Source organism: Pangasianodon hypophthalmus, chromosome 8, assembly GCF_027358585.1.
Source record: "Pangasianodon hypophthalmus isolate fPanHyp1 chromosome 8, fPanHyp1.pri, whole genome shotgun sequence".
In the NCBI taxonomy this organism is placed as follows: Eukaryota; Metazoa; Chordata; class Actinopteri; order Siluriformes; family Pangasiidae; genus Pangasianodon; species Pangasianodon hypophthalmus.
This window is the reverse complement of record NC_069717.1, coordinates 1,595,955-1,623,069: the sequence shown is the minus strand read 5'-3', so window position 1 is coordinate 1,623,069 and position 27,115 is coordinate 1,595,955. Positions and strand designations below refer to the sequence as shown.

Below are 27,115 nucleotides of genomic sequence, written 5' to 3'. Positions count from 1 at the left end.
TGCTGTATTTATTTGCTGTTTGTTTGTTTATTATTTATAAATTCACCTATTCACGTCTTTATTATTATTACTATTATTATTATTATCATCATTATTATTATTATTATTATTATCATCATTATTATTATTATTATTATCATCATTATTATTATCATTATTATTATTATTATTATTATTATTATTATTATTATTATCATTATTATTATTATTATTATTATTATTATCATCATTATTATTATTATTATTATTATTCTACTGCACTTTCCCCTTGAGGCAGATCTGAAAGAGCTACAGAGTGAGAATGAAGTGAGAATAAAAGGAAGACAAATTATAAAATGATGGCAAAATATTTGAAATGCAAAAAATTCTTACTGGAAAATGACAGTAAAATGAACTGATATCGCGCAAAAACACAGCAAAGCTGATTAATATGATTTATTTACTCATCCATTCACTCTCTCACTCATTTATTCATTTATTCACTCACTCACTCTCTTACTCATTTATTTATTTATTCATTTATTCACTCACTCACTCACTCACTCACTCATTTATTTATTCATTTATTCACTCACTCACTCATTTATTTATTTACTCACTCATTTATTTATTTATTTATTCATTTATTCACTCACTCACTCACTCACTCACTCACTCATTTATTTATTTAATCGCTCATTTATTTATTTATTCATTTTCTCACTTATTTATTTATTTATCTATTTATTTATTCACTGTTTATTTATTTATTCACTCACTCATGTATTTATGTTTACGCTCGTCTCTTGTCTTCTCTTCTTCTCACACAGTTTGATCGTCTGCAGCACTCTGCTGTTTCAGACCTGTTTCAGGAGGACAGTGTGATTTATTAGACTGAGACGGAGGTGTTCGTTGAGGAGACGGTGTTCAGTGTGTGTGTGTGTGTGTGTGTGTGTGTGTGTGTGTGTGTGAGCGCGGGCCGCAGGAGGATCTGGAGCCGCATCACGGCTGTGTGTCCGCGTTTTGCTGTAATCTGGCAGAGCTCTGTGTGTTTGCTGTAACTATAAAACCTAATCGTTTGGTCACTGGCATTTTCCAGCTCGTGCTCCAAGCCCATAAACGAGGCTGTTTTTCTTCAGCTTACATCCTCGACACGGCGGGACTGAGATGCTAACGACTGCATCCCTCGAGACCAAAACACAAAAAGTGATTTTTATAGTAAAAATTCAGAAGTGAAATATGTAATATGAATTCTGGCCATTTTACATCACCCCTAATGTAAACACACACACTCACACACACACACACACACACACAGGGCCTGACAGCAGGTTCCAGGTTTTCTGTGTGTGTTTGAACGAGTATATTTTGGCTCTCAGGGGTGTGTGTGTGTGTGTGTGTGTGTGTGTGTGTGTGTGTATCCTTATGATTTGCCGCTTATTGGCCTCACTTCATGCTTCAGAGCTCCTGAGGCTCGTAGTGGGACCTGGCACGGGCACTCTGGGCGCAATGCGATGTTTTCTCGAAGGAAAAAAAACGCGTGAAAGGCGTCTGGCGGTTTAAACGAGCTTCCTGAGTTACAGCCCGTCTATCAGCGGCTCTCATAAGTCTCCAGGATGATGATGATGACGTTCTTCAAACCCAGCGTGTGTCAGAAAAGCCGAGCGAGGCCGTCCGTCATTTTAGCTGACCACAGCTCGGCTCTCTCCCGTTCTGCGTTTCCTTTAACACACCGCTTTATTTGCTTCGAGTCGAGGCCCGGAGTTTAATTCTGCCATAAAGCGAGTGTTTGAGGGGGAAAAGAGTTAAAGAAACACTTATTTCACTTATTAAAGTGAAGTTATAAAACGTTACCTTAGCTCAGCACACATCATTGGTTTCCTCATCACGTCATTAAGACTCACGTCTCACAAACTCATTTATTTATTGATTTTTTAATAATCATAAGCTTGTAAACGTTAAAAGTGAGAAATGAATACATTGAAAAAATCATTCTAACACGTTGTACCCTGAAATCAGGTAAACAGTATGTGAGCAGCGTGGAAGAGGAATATTCACGTGAGAGCTGAAACACCAACCCACAGAAATGAAGCCGTTCACGTGCACGGTGTCCAGGCTGAAGGTTTACATCACGTTCATTTAACAGAAATCATTATCCTCATTTCTGACGCTCTCGAGACTGCGGGCAAAACTTTCTACACAAAATCTCAACCTAAAAAAAAAAACTGTTTAAAAATGTATTATTCTTGTTTTACTTCTGAAATCAGCTGCATTGTGTAACAGTTTGTACTTCACTAATTTTTAACAGAAAAACAACATTTCTATCATTTCAGTCATCAACATTAAATATTTTAAACCTGAATACTAAAAATGTTTGCTTATAAACACACGGGATTTATTTTCCCCCCAAGTCTGATATTTTATTCTTGAACTCACGGTATTCCTAAACATGGAAAATCCCTTTACACTGTTATCAATTATATAACTTGAAAATTCATATGACATTCAAGTTTACGTAATTAAAAAAATAAAGAATATGGACATGTTCGTAAAATAGTTTTTGCATGGAAGGGTTAACATACAGGATTTTAGGCAGAAGGAAAGAAAAGAAAAAAAAGGAAAGAAAGGATGACTGGTGTGGTGTGTTGTGTTTATACGAGCTATTAAACATAAAACAGACAAAGAGAAGACGTGTGTTATGAGACGAATCCACCAGGACCTACGCTAAACAGAACAATAACAACATCACGCCACTTCACACACAGCACCGGTGCAGTGCTCCGTTTCTTACACACTCATAAAAATGCTCCAGTCCTAATCTACAGTAACCACATGCTGAAGGTACTGAGTGAGTGAGTCCAGTCTGAGGAAGTCGATTTACGAGAAGAAAGCAGGAGTAAACAGTGGCAAACTGATCACCTTCGAAATGATAACTTTATTCAGATTTTATTTGATTAGTATTTTAAGTATTAGTTTTTGTTTAAGTATTAGTTTTTGTTTAAGTATGAGACGATCAGGGATGTGACGTGACGTGACGTGATGTGACGTGAATATATATCTAAACAGAAACCACAGAGCATTTAATGTAAGTTTGCGACACTTTAAAGAAACAATATGTATTTATTTACTGATTGATTATATTTACAGTGCAGTGTGTTTCACAACAGGAGTGTTTTATTATTTAGAGGATTGTAAAGGTTTAAAGTAAAGTACCAGAAAACGCAATGCATTGTGGGATATCTAATATCTTTAAGCAGGAGTGAGAACGTAAAGATTCTTTTGGCTGAAAATTAGCAGATCATTTTTGTGCCCTTTATTTTAGCAACTACTTCAGAAAAACGTTCGCTCTGTCAATCACAGGGATAAATTCAAATATTTACAATATATTTTTGTGAATCCATTTATTTCTGTAAAGCTGCTTTGTGACAATGTCCACTGTTAAAAGCGCTATACAAATAAAATTGAATTGAATTGAATTGAATCAGAGATCTTGAGTCAAACAAAGTGTGACGCCCCTCTGAGTGGGAGGAGCTTACTCTCTCCCCGCTGTCAATCACTAGGCAATCGTGGGCGTCTGAGTGCTCATGGATGCGGAAGAGGGCTGACAGCGCTTTCCTCCGAGTTCATTTCGCGCCAAAAGTTTCAAATAAAATACATATTAATTATCAAAATATAAAAAATACATTGCAAATGAGTCGATAAGTAATGAGAAGCAAATCCAAATGATTCTTTTCAAAAAGATTAGAACTAATCTTTAGTGATTAGATTAGTAATCACTAAAAAAATAAAAATAAAAAAGTAATCACTAAAAAAAAAAGATTATTTCTGATTCACACTCTCACTTTGCTTTAATTATTTTTCCCATTTGTGTCTTTTTCTGATGCTGTTTTTTTTTCTTCTGCAATCTTATTTTTGCTTCTGAATTCTGGGACATTTTTTTATGGGGGTGTGTCTTAGAAGAAGGCGTTCACTTTAGTTCTCTATTGGTCAACTGATTTTGGAGTGGGAGGAGCTCGGACAGTTAACCACGCCCACCCCATTAAAGGCGGAGCCGCCTCTGAGACGGTGGAAGAGCGGGGCCGAGTACTCAGCGGCAGGGAAACGTGTTAAAAGTAGCTACTGAATAGTCTGTAGCTACAGTCTCACATTTCTTTATCATCCAAGTGTCTTTGCTCGTGAATTTTATTATTTTATTTGAAGCTTTTGGCACAAAATTAACTCCGCCGTCCGACTTACGCCGCCCTGTGACGCAGCACGAGCAGCAGTTAGAAAAGACGTGACTTCACGTTTCTCTGAGGAGTCACGTGTTAACCTTCACACTTCAGTCTTTTAGTGCGAGTTCATCTCATGGCTGGATAAATCGACACGCGCTAGTGAGGCATAACATAAAAATGTTTTACAGTTATTTGCTGTAAATTTACTCTGTACTCTGCTGCCATGGAAACCACTGTACGTTTTACAGAACATTGTTTTACAGTGTGAAGAGTGAGGAACTGTAGGTTAGCAGTGATATAGATGATACAATTTACCAAATTTTATTAGTAATTTTTTATATTTGCACTTCTTCCGATATTTTATGCAAACCCGAGGCTATAAAGCCATAGTACCTGTTTGCAGCATTAGCACAGTAAGCAGTGGCTGATCGATTACAGTTCAGTGGAAAACTGTGTAAGAATTTTGACGGACTTTGTCACTTGGATTGATAAAGCGAATTACAATCGAGACAGGATACAGCCGAGCAGTTGAGGGTTAAGGGTCTCGCTCAAGGTGGCAGTTTGGAGATGCTAGTATTCAAACTCATGACCTTCTGATCAGTAACCCAATGCCTTAACCACTGATCCCACAGAATGCATATAATTCTCTACTTAGATGTTAATGTGGCTAATTCATGTTTATGCTAGCTACAGGTCCTATATCATTATTTCACTGAGCTGAACGTAACGAAAGTCGAGTGATTGGGTGAAATGACGTGCCCGCTTACCGCTGGAGCGGAGTATAAACTATATGGAGTCAATTAGGACACAGCCGTTCTGAGAACGTGGTTGACCCCATGTAAACACGCAGAGCGCGTATGAAAATGCAACTCAAGATGTGCACTTGGCAGCGATCTGGCGATACGGAATGAGAAACATGTTTCTAAAGCTCCATATTCCTCTAAAAAAGAGGAGGGAGAGCTTATAAAAACGAACCTGTATGTTCTTTATCATCATAAACCGAACCGCGCTCTGATAAGACGTTCATCTAAATCATGCTGCTACACTGCGGAGAACAGTCTGCAGCGAACGCAGGTCCTGGTGTTGTCTCTGCATTCGTACAATGATTAATTATTATGTTCTTCTACAGATATACAGAGGTGGCAACTTTGCTAACAAAAACATTCCAGCACACAGACAGAGAGAAACCAGTTTACCACCTAGCGTGTGTTGGCGGATGAGACGACTAATTTATTTATTTATTTTTGTGTGAAGCTACTTAATAATCATCAACTCCGCCATTTTCTTTAAGCAAACAGACCACAGTCCCGCCTCCTTCTTTTCTATTGGCTCACAAGACCAAGGCTCGTGAAGTCACAGGTCAAAGTTCACCTAAATAAAGTCAACATGAAGTGAGAGTAACTGCTAACTGAAACAACTGTGCATCTTTCACGTCTCGTGTCCTTTCCCCTTCGGTGAATCGGCTGTAGTTTTCAGGTGTCTCTTGTATCGCCGTAGCAACGGGTCAAACATCATAAATTCTACAAAGTCTAAGCCAGAAGTCCTGTATGTTTCTTTTACACTCATGAACTCACTCTGGCTACAACATTTACACCACACAGCTGCTGAATTCTGGATTGTGATTGGTCATTTTCTGTAACAGCAGCTCTGACAGTAGCGCAGCTGCAAATTACAGGTTTATATTAATGCACTCGATCTAATACGTTATCGTTTCTATAGCAACAGCTCATTCACAGGAACGTGTACAGCGGACGCTCCACATAAACGGATGAATTTTGTTGAACTGAATAATTAATATGGTGAAGTTTTCTGTAAGGAGACATTTATTTAACACTTATGGAAGGAGTCTCCAGTGTCAGCGCTTTGTAACAGTCAGAGGTAAAGCTGGAACTTTAAGTTTTCTGACATCTTCAGGACAGAGGCGTTTACGCTTCTTTGCAGTTTCTCAGTAACATGACAAGCTGCTGGTTTTTTGTCTTATTAACTTCAAGAGAGAGAAAAATGAAGCTGATGAGGGAAACTTTAATAAATAAAAAATTGTATGACCTCATGAGGTTTCTCTCTCTCTTTCTCTCTCTCTCTCTTTCTATGTCTGTCTCTCAGTTCAATGAGCTTTAACTGTCTCTGTCTCGCTGTCTCTCACTCTCTCTCTGTCTCGCTGTCTCTCACTCTCTGTTTCTCTTTCTCTCGCTCTCTCTATCTCTGTCTCTCAGTCTAATAAGCTTTATCTCTCTCTGACTCTCTCACTGTCTCTCTCTCTCTTTCTCTGTCTCTGTCTGTCTCTCTGTCTCTCTCTCTCTTTCTCTGACTCTCTCTCTCTGACTCTCTCTCTGTCTCTTTCTCTCTCTGTCTCTCTCTTTCTCTGTCTCTCTCTCTCTGACTCTCTCTCTATCTCTCTCTCTTTCTCTGTCTCTCGCTGTCTCTCTCTCTCTCTCTGTCTCTCTCTCTGCACAGATGGAGAAACAGAAGGTATGTGTTATTCTGTGCTGTTGGACTCAGTCGTGTCTCGTCGTTCACATCGAGGTCTGTTTTGACTCTCGGCATTTGAAATAAATTAGTGTCTCGTTTCAGTTCTCAGGTCAGCAGGAGTGCAGCGAGCTCTCCATCTCCTCACCCACTCTCCGCTATCTCTCCATCTGCCCGATTTTATCATAAAACATGTTTTATTGTAAAAGAAATAAAACAGCAAATATGAAACACAATTCCAAATTATTCAAATAAAAAAAAAACGATGGCTATTTGTCAATAAAAGATCTGCACGTGTGTGTTTGAGGTGCTTTACTGGAAACACTACAGAGGCGCGTGAGTTTGTGCTAAAGATTTTATGTCAATGTTACAGAATAATAAAAAAAAAAGATAAATGAAACTGATTCTCTAAATAAATAAGTAAACATAATTACAGGTAATAAATAACAAATACATTGATTATAACAATAATAATGAACTCTTTAATTCTGTTTTACTAAATGAAACTACAAATTAAACTGATAGAGTAAACTGTCCTCTGTTTATAATTACGTTTTGCTTCATAAAGTAATAAAATAATAATAATAATAATAATAATAATAATAATAATAATAATTTATGGACAAATACTGAAACACTGAAACCACATTCTGATGCTAAGAAACATCTTCGCCTGGTATCTATCATCCTGCTGTTGTTTTAATTTATTTATTTATAAATGTTTGTTTTTTTGAATAAATAAAAGCACATGATTTCAGTCAACATCGAGACAGTGATATACCGTATGTAAGCGATAAAACACTCCGTGTCGTGTAATTATAGGAAAATAATCAACGCCGGTGCGGCGTGATGAAGCGCAGTTCCTCATTATTTTCCTCTAACAGCACGTCCCTGAGTGTTTTATTCCTCTTACACCACAGCGATTTACCAACAAGTACAACTTTTAATGTGTTAAAGAACGACACATCATATTTTTTATCCATTTATAGTTACATTTAATGCTGGTGAAACAGGCTTTCACTTAAGTTCTAGCAGCCACAAACAGTCGTTCACTCACCAGCCTCTCTTTGTTCTCTAAACGCAGCTTGTCGTGTTACCGAGAAACCGCAAAGAAGCGTAAACTCCTCTGTCCTGAAGACGTCGCAAAACTTAAAGTTACAGCTTTACCCCTGACACTGGAGACTCCTTCCATAAATGATAAATACAGTAATTTACAGAAACTTCACCATATCAATGATTTTTGTAATCTGTTTATCATCAGTGGACGTTCGCTGTACACGCCCCTGTGAATGAGGTGTTACTATGGAAACGATAACGTGTTAGAGCGAGCGCATGAATAATAACCTGCGCTGCTGTCCGAGCTGCTGTTCTAGAGAATTAAGGTGTTTGATGAATAATTATCCATACTGTAGTCATACAGTAGTAATAAGAGCAGACACAGACATTTAGCAGACACAGCACTGTTACAGTAAATCACTCAGCTTCCAGAAGCACACAGTGCTTTTACTAAAGCTTGTCTCGCCAATGGAGAAATATTTTTTTAATAGTTCAAAGCTAAGAAAACGACTGTGACATGGAAATCTGATGTCAGCTCATGCCGAGTAACCCGTATACCTGATATACGTTTATCTCTCCATCTCTGGAGCCGGGCTGCTCTCAGTCCGCTCGCTGCTCTAACGTGATTTAACGTGATGTAATGTGATTTAGGACGCGGCGCGGCCCGGAGGGTGAAAGGCCAAGTCATGAATAAATTCTTTACTGCACTTTATATCCGTAAAGGGGAAAAAAAAGGATCTAACAACGTTCCCAAAGATGCATCACTTCATTTTTATTTATTACTATATTACTTCAGGTAATGTCTAGAAAAATTCATTTATTTTTCCTTTTTTTGTATTACCAAATAAAAAAAATATTGAAAACAAACAAACAAATAAATAACAAGGAAAAAAGACAAATCTGTGGAAATTTTAACAATTAATTTTAATTTAATAATTAATTTTAAAGATTAAGTGCAACATTTTAACATCAAATCAGCTGCATTCAGACAGTTTGTAATGAAATGAAATTTATTTATTGTGAAAAAATTATGCCACAACACCCACAATATCTCAAACAAGCATACTGTAACAATTTATCATGATACTGATATTATATCATCATATCCCCAGCTCTGTTTTACATTATTATTATTATTATTATTATTATTATTATTATATTAAATTTAAAATGCTACATGTTTAAAGTTTTTCGGAAAACTTCAAGTTACAGCTTTACCTCTGACACTGGAGACTCCTTCCATAAACGTTAAATTATCGTCTCCTTCTATCCACAATTAGACATTTTTTAAATTGCTATGATTGTTACTATAGAAACGATAATGTATTAGAACGAGCGCAGAATCCAGATCTCAGCAGCGCTGATGTTTAAATTAAATGGAATTATTGAAACGATTGTTAGCTGCTTTCAGTCTGCTCCATAAGCGCTGCAGCTGCTTGGCGTTTGTGGAAGCAGTCAGTTTGGGTTTTTCTCCAAATGCGACGTTAACAAAAACAACCCGTACGTCTTTAAAGCATCGTTATCCGCAGGAATAAACGCAACCCAACTGTGCGAGAGCAGAAGAATCATTTGTCAGAGAAAATAAGCTGCAGTTTTTAAAATCTTTCAGGGTTTTTTTCCACTTGGCTCCGGCGGCTGTGGACTCGTCTGGAAGGGAAAGACTTCGGCACCTGGTGCTGTCTGACTTCATTTCAGCTTTTTAAACACTAACGCATGAGGTCAGTGACACGCGACGCCGCCGTTATGAAGGAGCATCGCTACAGAGCACGTGCTGAAGAGGACGAGACGAGACAAGAGGAGACGAGAGGAGACGAGAAGAAAAGAGAAGAGCAGAAAACACAGAATGATGACTCAGCTCCTGAACACACACCATGCTCACTCACTCTCTCTGACAGGAAGTCAGAGTGACACATAACAAGCACTTCCTGTTACACATCTGTCTCACTCTCTCTGTCTGTCTCACTCTGTGTCTCACTCTCTCTGTCTGTCTCACTCTGTGTCTCACTCTCTCTGGCTGGCTGTCTGTCTCACTCTCTGCCTGGATATCACACACTCCTCTTGTCTGTCTGCTCGTCTGTAAGTCTCACTCTCTGCCTGTCTGTCTCACAACATCCCTGCTTACCTCACACTCCTCTTCACTGTCTCACTCTCTGCCTGTCTGTCTCACAACATCCCTGCTTACCTCACACTCCTCTTCACTGTCTCACTCTCTGCCTGTCTGTCTCACTGTCCTCCTGTCTGTCTGTCTGTCTCACAGTATGTTTTATTGTCTGTCTCACTCTCTGCTTGTCTGTCTGCTCACTCTCTGCCTCTCCATAAGTATCACTCTCTGTGTGTGCTGTACATCTCACTATGTTTGTCTGTCTCACTCTCTGTTTGTCTGTCTTACTCTACAACTGTCTATCTTAGTATCTATTTGTCTCTCTGTCTCACTCTCTGTCTGTCTGTCTCACTCTCTGTCTGCCTGTCTATGTCAGTATCAGTGTTTGTCCATCTGTCTCACTCTGTGTCTCACTCCCTGTGTGTCTGTCTCTCTCACTCACTCTCTGTCTGTCTCACTTTTTTCCTGTCTCTCTCACTCTCTGTCTGTCTGTCTGTCTCACTCTCTCTCTGTCTGTCTCAGTATCAGTGTTTGTCTGTCTGTCTCACCTTGTTTTCTGTCTCACACTCTGCACTCTCTCCTTGTCTGTCTCTCTCTCAGCCTGTTCCACAGTATTTAATGCACGATGCTAACCGGTAGCTCGAAACTCGCAGCACTTGTTAGCTACGTTAGCCTCGTGGCTGGAGTCTGAAGAGCTAGCGCTGGACACGGAGTGTGTGCTGGGAAACGCTGTGTGGTCAGACTGGAACTTTAACACACGCCGCTGACGTTTTCTGTGTTTGAGAAATGCAACACGTTTCAGTCTGAAGCGTAAAAAAGTTTCAGTGGAATAAATTCAGCCGTTATGTGACGTGTTATTTCTCACGTTAATGACACGCTGGAATTAACGCCGCACAAAAGTACCTCAGTGGTCACGCTTCATTTACTGCAGTGTGATGAAAACGTTCCCACACACACACACACACACACACGCCGGTGGAAACCTTGGCGCACGGCGTCTCCTGGAAAACTCATCAGCGAGGGTGGAATATTTGCGGTAGGCGATAAGTCAGCAAAAGCGATGCGAAATGCTGAAAAGCTGAAGTCACACATTCCACACGTTCCTCTGGCACACGCCCCGTTTCCCAGCATGCTCTGCACTCCCATGAGCCTCTGCAGTGAGCGCGCAAACTGTCAGCTTTATTTTACAACCTGAGCGGAGAAGTGAAGTCTCTGTTTTTCACTCATTTACTCTTTCCTTTCATTTGCCTTCTTTATTCCCTCCTTTCTCTCTCTCCTCTTTTATTCTGTTCTTTCTTTCCCCTTATTTATTCCTTTTTTACTTTTCCATCGTTCTTCCTCTCCTTTGTTTATTCTATTCTTTTCTTTCCTCTTATAAATTCCTTTCTTTCTCTCTAATTTTTATTCTTTCTTTCCTTTTGTTTATTCTCTTCCCTTTTTCTCATTTTTTTGTTCCCGCTTTTCTTTTCCCTCATTCCTTCACCTTTCAATTCTCATTCCCTCCTTTCTCTCCTTTTTTGTTCTTCTTTCTTTCCCTCGTTTCTCCTCATTCTTTACCTCCCTCTTTTCTTCCCCTCTTTTATTCTATTATTATTCACTTCTTTTTTTCCCTCATTTATTCTGGCCTTTCTCTCTTCATTTTATTTTCTTCTTTCTTCCCTCCTTTCTCTTTTCTTTTCTATTCTCTATATTCATTCTTTATTTTTTCTCCTTGTTTATTCACTCCTTTCACTCTCCTTCTTATTCATTTATTTCTTTCTCCCTTGTTTATTCCCTTGTTTCCTTCCTTCACTTATTTTTTCCTTTCTCACTTCTTTTCTATTCTATACTTTATTTATTCTTTATTTTCTTTCCCACTGTTTATTCTCCTCCTTTCCTTCTCTGTTTTCTTTTCTTTCCCTAATTCATTCCCTCTCTTCTTTCACCTTTTTTATTTTGTCCATTCTCTTTTATTCTCCTTTCTTTACCCTTGTTGCATCCCTCTTTACTCTCTCTTTTCTTTCTTTCCCCTTAGTTTATTCCCTCCTTTCCCTCCTCATTTATTTCCTCATTTTGTGCTCTTTTATTCCTTTCTTTCTCCTTTTTTATTCCATACTTTCCCTCTTTTTGCTTCTTTCTTTCTTTCTTTCTTTCTCATTTAATTTTCTCCTTTCTTTCTGCTTTTTCATTTTTCTTTCTTTTCCGTTGTTTCTTCCCTGCTTCCTTTTTTCCTTTACAGTCTCTCATTTCTCTATTCTTCACTTTCTTTCTTCTTGATTATTCTCAGCTTTTTTATTCTTTTCCTCCTTTTCTCTAGTTTATTAACTCCTTTCTCTCTCGTTATTATTTTTTCCGTCCTCTGTTTCCCTCCTTATGAGACTCTTTGTTTATTGTTCTTTCTTTTCCCTCGGTTATTCCTTCCTTTCTCTCCTTCATTTATTCCTTTCTTCCAGAGATGGTACAGGGAAGAAAGACAGCAGAGAGATGTAGAAGAGTCTGTGTGATGGGAAGCGGAGCGACTGAGAAAAAGAAAAGTGGAAGGTCTGTATCGTGAGAAATCACGTCTCCTTATCACACACTGATCTCTCTCAGCCGAGATTATTCCTGCGTCCGAGTCGCTTTCATTTCAACATGAGCTCCAAGTCTGTGACAATAACCTCAGGCTAAAACCGACAGACAGACAGAGAGAGAGGGAGGGAGGGAGGGAGAGAGGGAGAGAGAGAGTTTATTAAAATCCACCTCTCGTCTGACCCGGCTATGACCACTTCCCTGAGCGTGACCTTGCGACCTCACTGCGCGGACAAACAGGAAGAGACGTGTGTTACTGCAGCAGAACTGAAATGAAAGTGAAGGGCGAGCGAGGTTCCATTACACTGTCACTGACACTCTCTCTCTCTCTCTCTCTCTCTCTCTCTGCTATAACACACTCTATCAGGAGAAAATGAGCCAAGGAAAGATTCAGAAGTTAGTAGGTGAGGACAAAATGGCAAGAAATATCACCAAGATCGAGTCTTAAAGAGATCGAGTCTTAAAAAGATCGAGTCTTAAAAAGATCGAGTCTTAAAGAGGTCGAGTCTTAAAGAGACCGAGTCTTAAAGAGATCGAGTCTTAAAGAGATCGAGTCTTAAAGAGATCGAGTCTTAAAGTGATCGATACTCAAAGTGATCGAGACTTAAAGTGATCGAGTCTTTAAAGTGATCGAGACTTAAAGTGATCGAGTCTTAAAGTGATCAAGTCTTTAAAGTGAGCGAGTCTTAAGGTGATCGATACTCAAAGTGATCGAGACTTAAAGTGATCAAGTCTTTAAAGTGATCGAGTCTTAAAGTGATCAAGTCTTTAAAGTGATCGAATCTTAAAGTGATCGAGTCTTAAAGTGATCGAGTCTTAAAGAAAGTGAGTCAACGAGACTGAAAACCATCAAACTGCTTTCGAGGCAGAGGCTTTATTTCAGCTAGTCGGCTTTGTTTGCGCGTTGTGCCGATGATTATTCTGTTTTCTAGAAGAAGGAATTACTTCTTGTCAAGCTCTACGCATGAGAAAAGAAAAGACAAAAACATTATTTTTACAAATTCAGTTTGACCATAAACAAACAAAACCGAGTCAAGACCAAGTACAAATGTCCAATACCAAGAAAACGTATGGAGTCTGGACTCGAGTGCTTCAAGCCTGTTATTTTCCTTTAACAGCACGTCCTCAAGTGTTTTATTCTCCTTATTCCACTGCCATTTTCCAACAATTCGTTTTTTTATGTATTAAAGAATGACATCACTTTTTTCCGTTTATTTAATATACAATATTTAATGTTGTGGAATGTTCACAAAACATACGTTATAAACAGTCGTTCCTTCACCAGCCGCTCTTTTTCTCTCTCGTACAGTTAATAAGACACAAAAAAACTCGCAGTTTGTAGCAGAAAACTCGCAGAAAACATAAAGCTACAGCTTTACCTCTGACTGTTACAAAGCGCTGACACTGGAGACTCCTTCCATAAACGTCGCATTTACAGAAAGCTTTACCATATCAAACTTTTTTTAAATCTGTTTATTATTACTGGAGCGTTCGCTGTACACGTCCCTGTGAATGAGCTGTTACTATGGAAACGATAACGTATCAGAATGACCGCAACTGTCAGAGCTGAATTAATCAACGCCTTCTGACCAATCACAATCCAGAATTCAGCAGCAGCAATGTGTGAATATATATCATAGTTAAGTGTTAGAATATTAAATTAAGGTTATGTTTACATTTTTAGCTCATTAGGGATAAATTTAAAATTTAAATGTGGATTTCTGAAAAGCTGCTTCGTGACATTGTTTAAAAAAGCTTTATAAATAAAATTTAATTGCATTAAATGAGGAGAAAGAAGAGTATAAACAAGAGGAAGTCAAAATGGAGAGAATGGAGGGAATACACAAGAGGAAAAAATAGGGAGAGAAAGAAGAAAAAAAGGAGAGGAGAGAAAAGGGGGAATAAACAAGGGGAGAGAAACTACGTGGAGAAAAGAGTAGGATAAACACGAATATGCTGAGTGTGAGATTTTATTTGTTCATTAGTGAAGAGCGGAGTGGCTCCACTCATCCGTCTCTCTCTCTCTCTCTCTCTCTCTCTCTCTCTCTCTCTCTCTCCGTAGGGCCGTGTCACTCTCTCTCCTCTGATTGGCTGGCTGAAACCCCAGAGCTGTTATGAAAAGGCATTATAAAGCCTAATAGTGCGGTTTATGAACTTTATTAGCGGTGGTTAATAAAAGCGCAGGTTGTGGAGTTCTCAGTGTCGAAGTGATCCAGAGCTGCAGAGCGTTTTCACTCGTTCTTCAGGGTAATAAGTGCTTAAGAGCTTTAACTCCGCCTGCTCCGAGTCCAACACTGCGGCTTTACTGACACTCGGGGGCTCCTTCACACCATTCATCGCTCATTAGAGAGTGTAAAGGCAGCACTGCAGGACTGAACTACAGGCGGAGAAATGTTTATAGAGAAGGACAAACTGTAACGTTTCATATCGAAGCCTTAGTCACAAACGCTAGAGTTCACGTCCAAGTCCTTCCATCGAGTCTGTTAAAGAGTTTAAACACATAACATCGCTGTTAATTCCACCATCAGCTCACCTGAGCTCCGTCTCGACTTCATGCTGGTCAGAGAAGGTTTTCTTTTCCTCAATAAGCGAATAAATAATTATTCCCAAAGCTAGTGAACGTTCAGGAAAGTGTTTCCATCCGAAATATATCATCAGGTTCAGGTCAGTAAACAAGAGCCGGCAAATCAGACAGAACCTTTTAGAACGAACCTTCCAACAACATTTTTCTACTAATTCTACAAAACAGAACATTTATCCCAGAAAAATCAGTTTTAAAGCGTAAAAGACAGAAATAAATGACTAAAAAACTCCAGCGTTAAAAGTCAAGTTTTAATAAATTTGTTTCTTCCCACTTCTGATTATTTCCTTCTTCATCTTTACTTATTATTCACTCCATTTTCTCTTCTCGTTTATTCTTACCTGTCTCTTCCACCTCTCTTTCCCTCCTCTAGTTTATTCTCTCCCTGCTTTCTCCTCATTTATTCCTTTATTCCTATTTATCCCTCAATTTCTCCCCATGCTTTTTTCTCCGCTTCATTATTCCTTCCTTTCTCTCCAATCATTTATTCCCCTTAGTTTATTCTATCCTTTCTCTTTGCTCATTTATTTTCTCTCTTCTTTCATTTATTCTCTTCCCTTGTTTATTCCCTTTTCTAATGCATCCCTGTTTCTTCACTCTAGTTTATTCACGCCTTTTTTCTCCTCATTTATTCCTCCTTTTTCTCCCTTCATTTATCCACTTCCCTCCATTCCCACCTTTCTCTTCCCCCCTTTATTCCTCAGGTTATTCGTCTCTCCGTTCTCTGTCCCTGTTTATTTTCTTGTTTCCCTCCCCTCGTTTATTCCCTCATTTATTCTCTCCCTGCTTTCTCCTCGTTTATTCCTTCCTTCTATTTATCCCTCAGTTGCTCCCCATGTTTTGTCTCTGCATGTTTTTGTTTATTCCCTCCTTTCTCTCCCCTCATTTATACCCCTTAGTTTATTCTCTCCTTTCTCTTTCCTCGTTTATTTTCTCTTCTCTCTCCTCTTATTTATTCTCTACCCTCGTTTATTCCCCTTCCTAACACATCCCCTTGTTTCTTTCCTCTAGTTTATTCACTCGTTTTTACTCCTCATTTATTCCTCTTCCCCCCATTCCCACCTTTCTCTTCCCTCCTTCCCTATTCCACAGGTTATTCGTTTTTGTTCTCTTTTCATTTATTCTCTCCCTTCTCTGTCCCCCTTTATTTTCTCGTTTCTCTCCTCTCGTTTATTCCCTCCCTGCTTGCCCCTCATTTATTCCTTCCTCTCATTTATTGTTTTTTTTTCCTCCCCTCGTTTATCCTCTTCCCTTATTTATTCCCTCCTTTCTCTCCCCTCGTTTATCCCCTCAGCTCGGGGTTTGTTCAGCTCACGCGCTGTGTTGAATGTACTGTAATGGAATTTCTGTGGCATTCCTCAGTATAAAAGAATAATAGTTGATGCTAATAAAAGTGGCACCGGGGAGCCTGGCATCGGCGCGCGAGCGTGTTTGTGTTTCATTAGGGGGAAAGTGAGCGAGGGAGAAGGGAAAACAGCTGGCCTGCTGCAAAACACTCGCCATCCGTCACCTTTAACACTAAAAAAACACACACACACACACACACACACACACACACACACACACTGGCCCATAACGTACGACTGCAGGAAGCGTGCAATGCAGACGCGTGTTGGAACGACAGCCGGACTTTTCTTTGATTAACCAAAAAATGTAGAGCGAATCCAAGAACAGCAAGTGCCACTGCTTAAATGTAAATCAGGAAAAGTTCCACACACACACACACACACACACACACAGCCGTCTAAAAATGCATGAGTAATTGGTGCTGTGTGCATGCGTGGTTAGCCGTGGCACGCTGGCACTGAGGCAGCCAAGACGAGAGCAGCTCCATTTTCCAACACGGCCTCAAACATTCACAAATTCATCACAATTTACACAACTCAAATCGCACAAAAACATTTTATAACAACGGTTACAAGCTTGCCATTAGTGACTTCATTAGTATGAAACTGAACAAAATCCAGTCATGAATTTCTCACGAGATCAGGTTGCCATTTCACACGGCGCTGGATTCCAAAACCTTTACAAAAAAAAAATCACATCAAAAACAGAACAGGAAAAGAGGCTGGAGAGAAAGTTTTATGAGTGATTCTCAAGATAAGGTCGGAGCTAAAAATACATTTTACGATGATCTGGCAGAGCCAGTTTGCTCCATCAGTGCACTTCCTCTGCTGTTCCAGACACATTTCAACACTTATTCAAACCAGATCACATTTTTCAGTAGAGGTTGCGATGGTGAGCGCTCTCCTGCTCAGATTATGGACGCTATGTTCTGATTATTTCACATTTAATCTAAACATACTCTGATAGTGCGGGAAACGATGCGTACAGGATGAGCCATGTTTAAAAGAAACACTTCATTATCTGTTTATTGAACTGTGCAGTGCTGAGTGTGTTGTGGTGTTTCATGCACGTTGAGTAAGACACGGCTCAAAAACATTCTGTTCTAATGAGAAAACTGTTCGGTGTCAGTCAGAATAAAAATGACTGCACTTCAGACACACACACACACACACACACACACACAGAACTGTTGATTCCGCATCAGTTACCTGACTCTACCTATCCATCGAGTGACAGATTAAAGGGAAAAACAGTGACTGTGGGGTATTTATTTATTCCACTGGCATGGCTCCACTTCTCCCCTTCAGATAGACTGTAAATGAATACAAAGTTCTTCTGTCTGATCACTTTTATCACATGATGAAACATTTCTATCCTGATGGGCATGGGCTCTTCTAGGATGACAGGGATAATCCAAAGACACCGCTCTCTAGCACCATCTTCAGAACATTAATGAGGGAAGTTCTTTGAGAAAAATGCTGCTCATCCCTCCAGCACAGTTCCAGAGATGTGCAGAATTTACGCAAAGGCGTATGCAGCCTTCCTTCTTCCACACACACCAGTTTTTAGGCGTTTAATCGTTTTCTGTCTGCAGCTCCGAGCTTAACTTCATAAACCCTGCTGAATCAACAGATGGGAAAAGGCCTACAGATGTGCGTATGCTTTGAATGACTAAACACATTATATTCCCCCCAATCAGCCAGTTTATAGTGTGACTGACGCTGCATGGTTTCCTCGTTAGAAGACTTTGAGTCCCACCTTACTCAGCTCTGGTGAAATACCAAGACACACTCAGCGCCGGGACTTTGTGAATCAGTGGAACATGCTGTAAACATTACACAGCGCAATTATCCATGCCTTCATGCTGAAGTCAACACAGAATTGAGTGGGCAGAAATATGTGTGTGTGTGTGTGTGAGAGAGTGAGAGAGAAAAGGAATGAGATGAGAAGGGGAGGATCTGGGACAACAAGTCACCTAAAAGGAAAGATTTGGCTAGAAATGAAATGTACATAAAAATCCCCTTGTACCCCAAACGCAGTCGATCAGCCAACACATGTTTGTTGTCCGAAGTTTGCTATGAGAACAATCCCAAAATCCAGATTGCTCAATCCAAAAACATCGTCCCATTCAAAGCAGTTTTTGAGTGATGCAATCACTGGCTTACAGTATTCCAAAGCCAACTCGGTCAGAGGACGGCCTCACTAGGCCTGTGCATAAAACAAACATGTGATTCATATGTAGACACCAAAAAGCACAGAGCTTAGAGTACTGCACACAAAAGCACACAAAAAATCTGCTCAAATAATCAGAACGTGGGCTTTGTTCAGTGACTGAACAGACACAGAAGGCAATCCTCCCCCGTTTAATACACTAAAACCTAGAGAGTCGGATAGGTGGAGGATTAAACCAGGATAAAAACTTCACTTAAAGACGTCATTTGTAATGTTTAGAGCCATCTGCTGACTGTGAGGTGAATTGCAACTGCAATAAAAACACTGACCAGCCTTCCTCTTCCCCCAACCAACGCTCTTCAGACACTATACTCTTTTTTTACAGTGGCAAAGGTGGGGAAATTTCCAAGGACCCTTAAAAAATAGGAGGCGCAAAGGTACGCTAGGTAAATAAATAGGTAAATAAAAAGCACTTGGAGTTTTCTTCTTTAGCTGTTCGACTAAAATAGCTAACAAGGTGAAGGGAAGCTTATAGCTACCAGTTTATCATCACACCATAAAATAATCACACCATAAAGTGGTGCAACTTATATACGCTATAGGCATGTGCCAATATCACACCATAATTTAAATTTCAATTAACTTTTTAAATATTGTTTAGGCTTGTGAGATCGTGTGTAATATAGCATTGTCTCATCATTGCCGATTGATGATAGTATCGCCTGTGGCTTTGATGGGGGAAAGAGGTGTGGCCAGACACAGGAAACAGTAGAAATAAAGAGGAAAAATACAGGAAGAGTTAAGAGTTAAGAGCTGGCTGTAGCTGCAATCACTAGCTTTAGAGTTTAGTCAGGTTTCGTTGCTTAATTACTCGATAAGAAGGTCAGGAATGCTTACAGAACAAAAGTTAGAACTGTAAATAAACGTGTAATGAGTAATTAAGCGTAACTAAACTCATTATAAAATGTAAATAAAGACGGCAGGTTATTAAGGTTCATATAGGATAGATTCATACAGGTTTGTTTATAAATCTTCAAACTGACATCCTCATTTCATACCAGTAAACAATCCACAGCTTTAAATTCAATCACCTGAAGAAGGTCCTGAATAAATCCATCTAAATGTGATGTGTAATTTCTGCTCATTTGCATGCTCTTCATGCTGTTTCATACCCGAGACATTGTGCCTTTTGTGTTTGGATGAAAAACAGTCTGCATTATTCAGCTGCAAAAATTATACACAGAGATTTAGAAACTGTCAAATATCCTGAAATCTGTTTCCTCTCGGAGCGAAAATAAAGAGGAACACGCCTGTTAGCTGGCCAAATCCACACATTTTCTCACTTACTGCATAATTATAGTAACATATGTAGCTGTTATATGCTGGAACAAGAAGCCAGCAGAATAGGACACGAGTTACAACCAAACACATGGAGAAACACGGTGGGTAAAACCACCACGGCTCAATTAACACCCGGATCAAACCAAACTCAGGAGTGTAATTACTACTTGATTACTGTAAAGACTTTTACTCTACATTTTGACTTTTACTGTTTTCTGCAAGCACACCAACAGAGTGGAAATTTCATCATTTCATCAGCATAAAACTACAGAAACCTGCGTTACATCGACAGGAACATGTGCTACATCAAAAAAAATGAAGTGAATATGGGCCAAAATGCTCCTTTCTTTAAAATACGCCTGTAAAGTGCACAGTGTGTTCATGTGTCCGCTGAGGTGGGAGGTTTCTGCGCTACTGTCAATCAATCAATCTATCAATCAATCAATTAACTAATCAATCAATCAATGATTGTACGACGGATTCTCCACATAAATAGATTTTTAGAAAAAAGGTTTATATGGTGATGTTTCCTGTAAGGAGACATTTATGTAGCATGTAAGGAAGGAGTCTCCAGTGTCAGCGCTTTGTATCAGTCAGAGGTAAAGCTGTAACTCTAAGTTTTCCGACGTCTTCAGGACAGAGGAGTTTACGCTTCTTTGCAGTTTCTCGGTAACATGACAAGCTGCTTTTTTTCTCTTATTAACTTCAAGAAAAAGAAGAATAGAGCGGCTGGTGAGGGAACGACTGTTTATAGCTGCTATAACATAAGTGAGAACAGCAACTGCCTGGTTTCATGGAGGTTCCAGATCATTAAATGTAACTATAAATGGACAAAAGTATGCTATGTCAATCTTTAATAAAGGCTGTGGTATAGGAAGAATAAAACTCTTCGGGACGTGCTGTTAGAGGAACATAATCAACTTTATATGTGGCGTTACATTGTACGTGTATTGCACCGTGACGTATTTTGTTTTCCAGCGAGTTTTCCGTTCGCTCAAAGTGTCTCTTCGCTCCACTCCGCATTAATAGTGCCACTTACAAATGTGTAAACCTCGCTCTTTTTTTCACGCCCGCCAGCCTGCTGCCAGTTTCCAGCCTCGCCGAGTGTCTCTGAGTGCGAGAGACAATGAGATTATTCATTTTGCCCGCGAAGGGCCCGAGAACGCGGCTGTGGGATCGGAGCTCGTAAATGCCGAGGCGCATTCACACACATGTGGTTCGAGTTTGGCAGGAAAAAGTCCCAATCAAACGTTGCAAGTCTCTATTGTGCGATGGGACAACTGCGAATAGGAGAGTACCATTAGCGTAATGATAAGTTTGGGAAGCGAGGGTAATTACACACAACGCCCCCTTCACCGAGGACACACACACACACGCACACACACACACACACACACACACACACACACACACACACACACACACACACACCACCATCACGTAAACACAACATCCACTCAGGACACACATCAGCAATATGGGTTTGGGGGAAAATATACTCGGTTGGTATTAACACAGCCTACGCACATGTGTGTGTGTGTGTCTCTCTCTCTCTCTCTCTCTCTCTCTCTCACACACACACATACACACTACCTTCTGCAGACTGCACAACAGATTTTATATTTCCTATTATTGAAATATTCAGACTTTCCACTTTCCAAATATTCCAGACATTCCACTTGTGATAAAGAGCATTTCCTGGTATACAAGTTCTCTTACTCTGGCTAACTGTAATCTAATCTAAAAATCAGAACCACATTTCTGTCTAAATATTCATTACTTTTAATTACAGGATTATTGAAAGCCAAGCTTGTGATATGAAGAGAGAAAACATTATTTCTGAAATCCATTTGTGTGCACATTTAAAAGTATCGTGAGTGAGAGTGTGCATGACGATGAGACGTTTAAGAAATGTGAAGGAATAACGGCTCATAAAAATGTTCACCGTAAAACAACAAACCTGTTCTGTGCTGATTCAAAAATTATGAAATGATAATATGAAAACTGTTTTGTGCCAAAATACAATACAGAGGTTTGTAATAAAATATGTGATTATTAATTTAGCAGAATTAGAAAAAAAATCAAAGCGTATGGAAGAAGTTATTATAGCGGTTGCACTCTAGTAGAAATTTCGAGTCATAATTATAATTATGGTTATGCAACAATCCTGACTTCTAACAAGGCTTTCCATTTAAACACTTCAGCTCACAGGATATATACTTATTTACTTTCATATTTATTTTTAAAACAAAGAAAGATATGAAATACGCACACACACACACACACACACACACTCTGACACTAAACGTACAGCTCCATGCGCACTTTCAGATATTTCACACACATCCTTGACCAGGATCAAATGCTTACTGAAGAGAAGAGACTGAATGAAGGATGATAAGTAATAGTAAGAAAAGGAAGCGCAGAAAGTGCATCCCTGGAACGGTTGCTTTTGCTTTCTAGTTATTGTAAGCACTTCTAAACATCATAAGAACATCTGTCTTCTAAAGACGCTTATTTCTGAATAATGTGAAGCAGCCCGTGTCACGTGTCCTTCTCAGAAAAGTCAATCCTATAATTATGTTCATCGGATTAGATTAGAGTTTGAAAAGATGGCAGATGGGGCGGTCTCTCTGATGCACTATGTGATAATGCAGTAAGGTACGACCGTGTGTTGCAATCTGCACTCTGTCCGAATGAAACTATCAGCATCGAGTTATTTCAGAAAACGAAAACCTTCTTGGCGGCAGCTGGAGCTGAAGGTCGAAGGTTTTCTGGCGTCTCTCCCATGTATTAGTCCTTTCCAGAAAGTGACGTCTGTCTTTGGCTGCACAAATAACCCGCTGTATCCAATTAGCACGGATGTTCAGTGATGTACAATAACTAACGCAGAGCTGTCAGCGGAACGTGGTTTATTACTAGATGAAAAGTGATTTAAATCCGCAAATATTTGGAGCGTTTGAGGCGTTTGGCAAGAGCCTCCGCCTTTCGTAAGGCAGATATTCGCAGAGTCGTCTTCTGTAAACACACAGCTTAGTGATTTTCCTACTCTAACAGAACTGTTTCAGCTCATCAGTTCGTGACTAGGGTTTACTGTTTGCTTTCGGTCAGGCTCCACAATGCATCATTTGTTTATCATTATTATATTACAGGCCTTTGAGACTGTGACAGATCAGAGAAGGCATCAGCATCTAAATGATCTCTCTGCTGATTGCTCTGAGTGATCATCCTGACAAATCCCAGACATTCCAGATGACAATGAGTGTGTGTGTGTGTGTGTGTGTGTGTGTGTGTGTTTGGATACAGGCCGATCTTTAATCAAGGATATTGATGATGCAACATCAACACTGAGTTTCATTCAACCAATTATGAATCAAGTTTTAGAACCACACTGAGAATTCATGAATAATAATAATATTAATATTATTTTCGTATTTTAGCATCTTTTATATAGAGAATATAAAGGCAGTGACAGTGGAAACGAGCGTTAGGGTTAGGGGAATATTAACATTTAGCACTAATTTTGGGGATATGACTCAGGCTTGTGTAGAGTGAGTGGTTCAGCGACACAGTTTTCTCAGTCTGCAAGCTACTGTAAGAACAAGAACATTAATATTTTGTTTTTTTATAAGAAATTGTCATGCCATGCCCAAGTGGTTGTAGGAACAGCAAAAATAAAAACACCACCTGATGACTGACTGGAGATGCACAATAGAAAAAATATGTTTCTTTGCTCTGTACCTCCAGTTCTCTTTGCAGAACAGACAATCCTCCCTGCCTACTTCTCCGCAACCAATCCTTCCTCCACATTACTCTCTTATTTCTCTTTTTTCTTGGTTTTGTACATAATAGTGCAGAAACAATCACCACAACCTGTTGCACAGGCTCAGGTCACATGATGGTCAGCTCTCGTATTTAATGCCATGAGAAAGCAGGATTTCTCTCCAGGTGAAATAGTGTGTATTGTTTGTGATCGTTTGTGTAGTGTGTGAACCGCTACGTCCACAAAACAACTGATCGCAAAGTGATCAAAATCATATAGTGTGAGCATTACAGAGGTTCTGAGATTGTGAAGGTCATGTACTGTCTGTTTAACGCAAGAAAACACTGTAATAACAGTTAGCATCAACCACCAACCAAATGTCCTTGAGTTCTGCCATATTAATAAACGCATCACAAACTGTGAACCTCGTGAACCTCAGCTATCAGGAGCCATGCGTGCCACAAGGGTGGACCATTCATGGCTGATCTCCTCGTAAACACGCTGAACCTGCAGTTCATTTGACTTTAGCATATAGCCACACACACTGATGCACTGCGACTTGACCAGTGAGGTTTAACATTGCCCTCACAATACACAGCAATATTAGCACTGGACGAATAGAATAACCAACACATCCAATCCAACATGACAGTTTTAATACGTCATGGTACCTGCTCACAGCTGTCCATTTGAAAAAAAGACGACATTCAGTTCTAACACAAATCACAACTATTGTTCGAAATATTGTTTAAAACCAATTTAGCCTTTAGCAGAAGTGCAAACTTATCACAGTGCGTAATCACAGTGTGCCATCACTCTTACGAACCATTATTACACTCCTGAATAATTTCAGTCATATTCTGTCCAGCCTTTCTATCGAGTTAAGGCTTCACGTGCGAAAAAAAGAGCACCCCTACCTTGTCCTTGTCCTTGTCCTTGTCCTGGAGCCATGCAGAAGCTGGATGTGTGAGATTTATTCAGTTGCGCCTTCTCCTGGGCCGCCGCCGTTTTCGGACGGAGGAGGTCAGCGTCCTGTACGCACTCCACACACTCGTCTTGTTTCCAGCACAGATCCGTGAGCTCAGCAAAGTCAGTAAAGCCGTGATGGTGACCGAGCATTCCCAAGAGCGCCGCGCACTTCGAGTGGATGCGCACTTCCGATTTTCCCGTGTGCATGTTCGAACCCTCAGCGCATAATAACTCAGCACGGCTTCCTCTTACCTGCCCAGGAGGAGAGGGAAAGAAATCATGTACGAACACTGAAGAGCTCATTTCCCCCAACCATTCTTTTCTTCCTTATGCAGTATTTGTAATGTCCAGAGAGCGCCGATTTGGAAACAAAAACAGAGACAGGATCAGATGGCAGCACGTTTCTAAACACTGAAACCTTTTTTCCAAAGTATAAATCTAATTATATATGACCTCAAATCACCCAAGAGGAATGTGTTAATGTTTAACCACTCACAGACACATTTTAATTCCATTAACACAGATTTAACTCTCCATTCTCAATCCTGGATGAACAGCTACACTTAACACCTTCAGCGTTTAGTTCAAATGCTTAGTGTTCGTTTATCACCTGCAGTGTTCAGTTATCATCTGGAATTAATTCACTTGAATCAGTGAACTATTACAAACTTTACTTAACACACTCAATGCTGGATTAACCTTTGTGTTGTATAAACATTTAGAAGCGTTCAACCCAGCTTGGAATATTAGACCTACAGTGTTCAGTTAATGCTCACGGTGTTTAACTGACTCGCACAGCAGCCGGCTCATGCGTAGAATTTAATTAACACCTACATTGTTCAGTTAACTGTAAATTAACTGTATCGCTTCACAGAAATGTTTAACTCGTGCACGATCATTTAGTTAATAACTATCATTTTAAAATTCTTGCAGTGTTCAGTGTTCGGTTAATATTTAGAATTGAATTAAAATCTGACTTTAAAACATGTTAATTATTAGTGTTTAATTAACACCTGAAGAATTGACTGAATTTTTACTAGCACCGAATGAACACCTATAGTGTTCCGTTAATCATTAGTGTTAATTAACACCTTTAATGCTAAATTAACTCTTCTGTTGTAGTGCCTCATAAGTGTTTCATTCATGCAGCATTCGATGAATCTTTTATAGTGTTCAGTTAATTCTTACCACATTCACTTAACACATACAGTGTTAATATTCAGTTTTGGGTTTTTTTCAGATTTCGGGTCCCTACAGAGCTCATACTGTGTTCAGTTAATAATTAGAATTTTATTAACATCTGCAGGTAAAACTCTTGTTTAATTAACACCTGAAGAATTCCTTTCATCCTTAGAGTACTAAACTAATGCCTATAGTGTTCAGTTAATTATCAACGTTTAATTACGATCTATAGTGTTCATTTATTATCAATGTTTAATTACGACCTTTAGTGTTCAGTTAATTATCAATGTTTAATTAAGATCTATAGTCTTCAGTTAATTATCAATGTTTAATTAAGATCAATAGTCTTCAGTTAATTATTAGTGTTGAATTAACATTTACAGTATTCAGTTAAATATTAACACTGAATTGAGACCTACAGTGTTGAGTTAATTATTAGTGTTGAATTAACATTTACAGTATTCAGTTAAATATTAACACTGAATTGAGACCTACAGTGTTGAGTTAATTATTAGTGTTGAATTAAGACCCACAGTGTTCTGATAATTAGTGTTGAATTAACACTTGTAGTTATCAGTTAAATGGTAGTGTTTAATTAAGACTTGTAGTGTTCAGTTCATCATTAGTGTTGAATAAAGACCTCCAGTAGGTGTTAATTAAACACTGTGAGAGTTAACTGAATAAGCACTGTGTGTTAATTCGGGATCTAAGCTGCTGTGATGGACAGCCCGGCCCGGGGTGTGTAAAGTGTGTAAAGTGTGTAAAGTGTTAAGTGTGTTGAGTGTGTTGAGTGTGTTAAGTGTCCACGTACCTACAGAAGGTGAGCAGCTCCACAGTGTGCAGTGTTGAGTAGCTGATGTTGGGCTCCTCATCATCTTTTCTAACACATTAACACTGTTACTCTGTGCGTCCTCATCCTCTCCCCCAACACACACACTCACACACTCTCACACACACACTCACGCTGCCGCAGCATCGGAGCTGCAGAAAGCCCAAAACAGCGCGCTGCTCTCTGACTGACAGCTCCATCCACCAATCAGATCGCAGCGGTGGAGCCAAACGCACCAATCAGCAGCGAGCAGGGCGGGGCCATAACCAACATCCTGAACATCACAGCTGCACACTGTGGTCATAAATAAAGCAAATCAAATAAATACTTTTGTTTTGTTTTGTTTTGTTTGTTTGTTTTTTTTAAAAAAGGATGTTAAAAAATAATTACCTAACTAAAATTAATAAATAATTTTATTAGCTGTAAAAAATAAAATATAAACAAAATAAAATGAATGAAGCCACTAAATTAATCTCTTTAAAAATTAAAGCTATTCGAAATAATTAACAAATGTTGAAAGAGTCTGCTGAATGAACCAGCTCAACTCTTTAGCTAGATAGCTATCTGG

At 39.3% G+C, this 27,115-nt stretch overlaps 1 protein-coding gene across 4 annotated transcripts in view; it reads right to left on the bottom strand.

The window, feature by feature from the left end:
* Window positions 1-26,995, bottom strand: part of LOC113535242 (zinc finger protein GLIS1) — a 111,462-nt gene extending 84,467 nt beyond the window's left edge. The window contains exons 1-2 of one of the 4 annotated variants that reach the window (XM_034306347.2): window positions 26,530-26,995; window positions 24,485-24,862 (exon numbers count right to left, since the gene is read on the bottom strand). In XM_034306347.2, the coding sequence (XP_034162238.2) occupies window positions 24,485-24,862; window positions 26,530-26,593 (442 nt within the window). In that variant the 5' untranslated portion in view covers window positions 26,594-26,995. The remainder of the gene's footprint in view (window positions 1-24,484; window positions 24,863-26,529) is intronic. The other 3 variants (XM_034306345.2, XM_053235984.1, XM_034306349.2) reach the window with 3 other exon arrangements.
* Window positions 26,996-27,115: the final 120 nt, after the last annotated feature.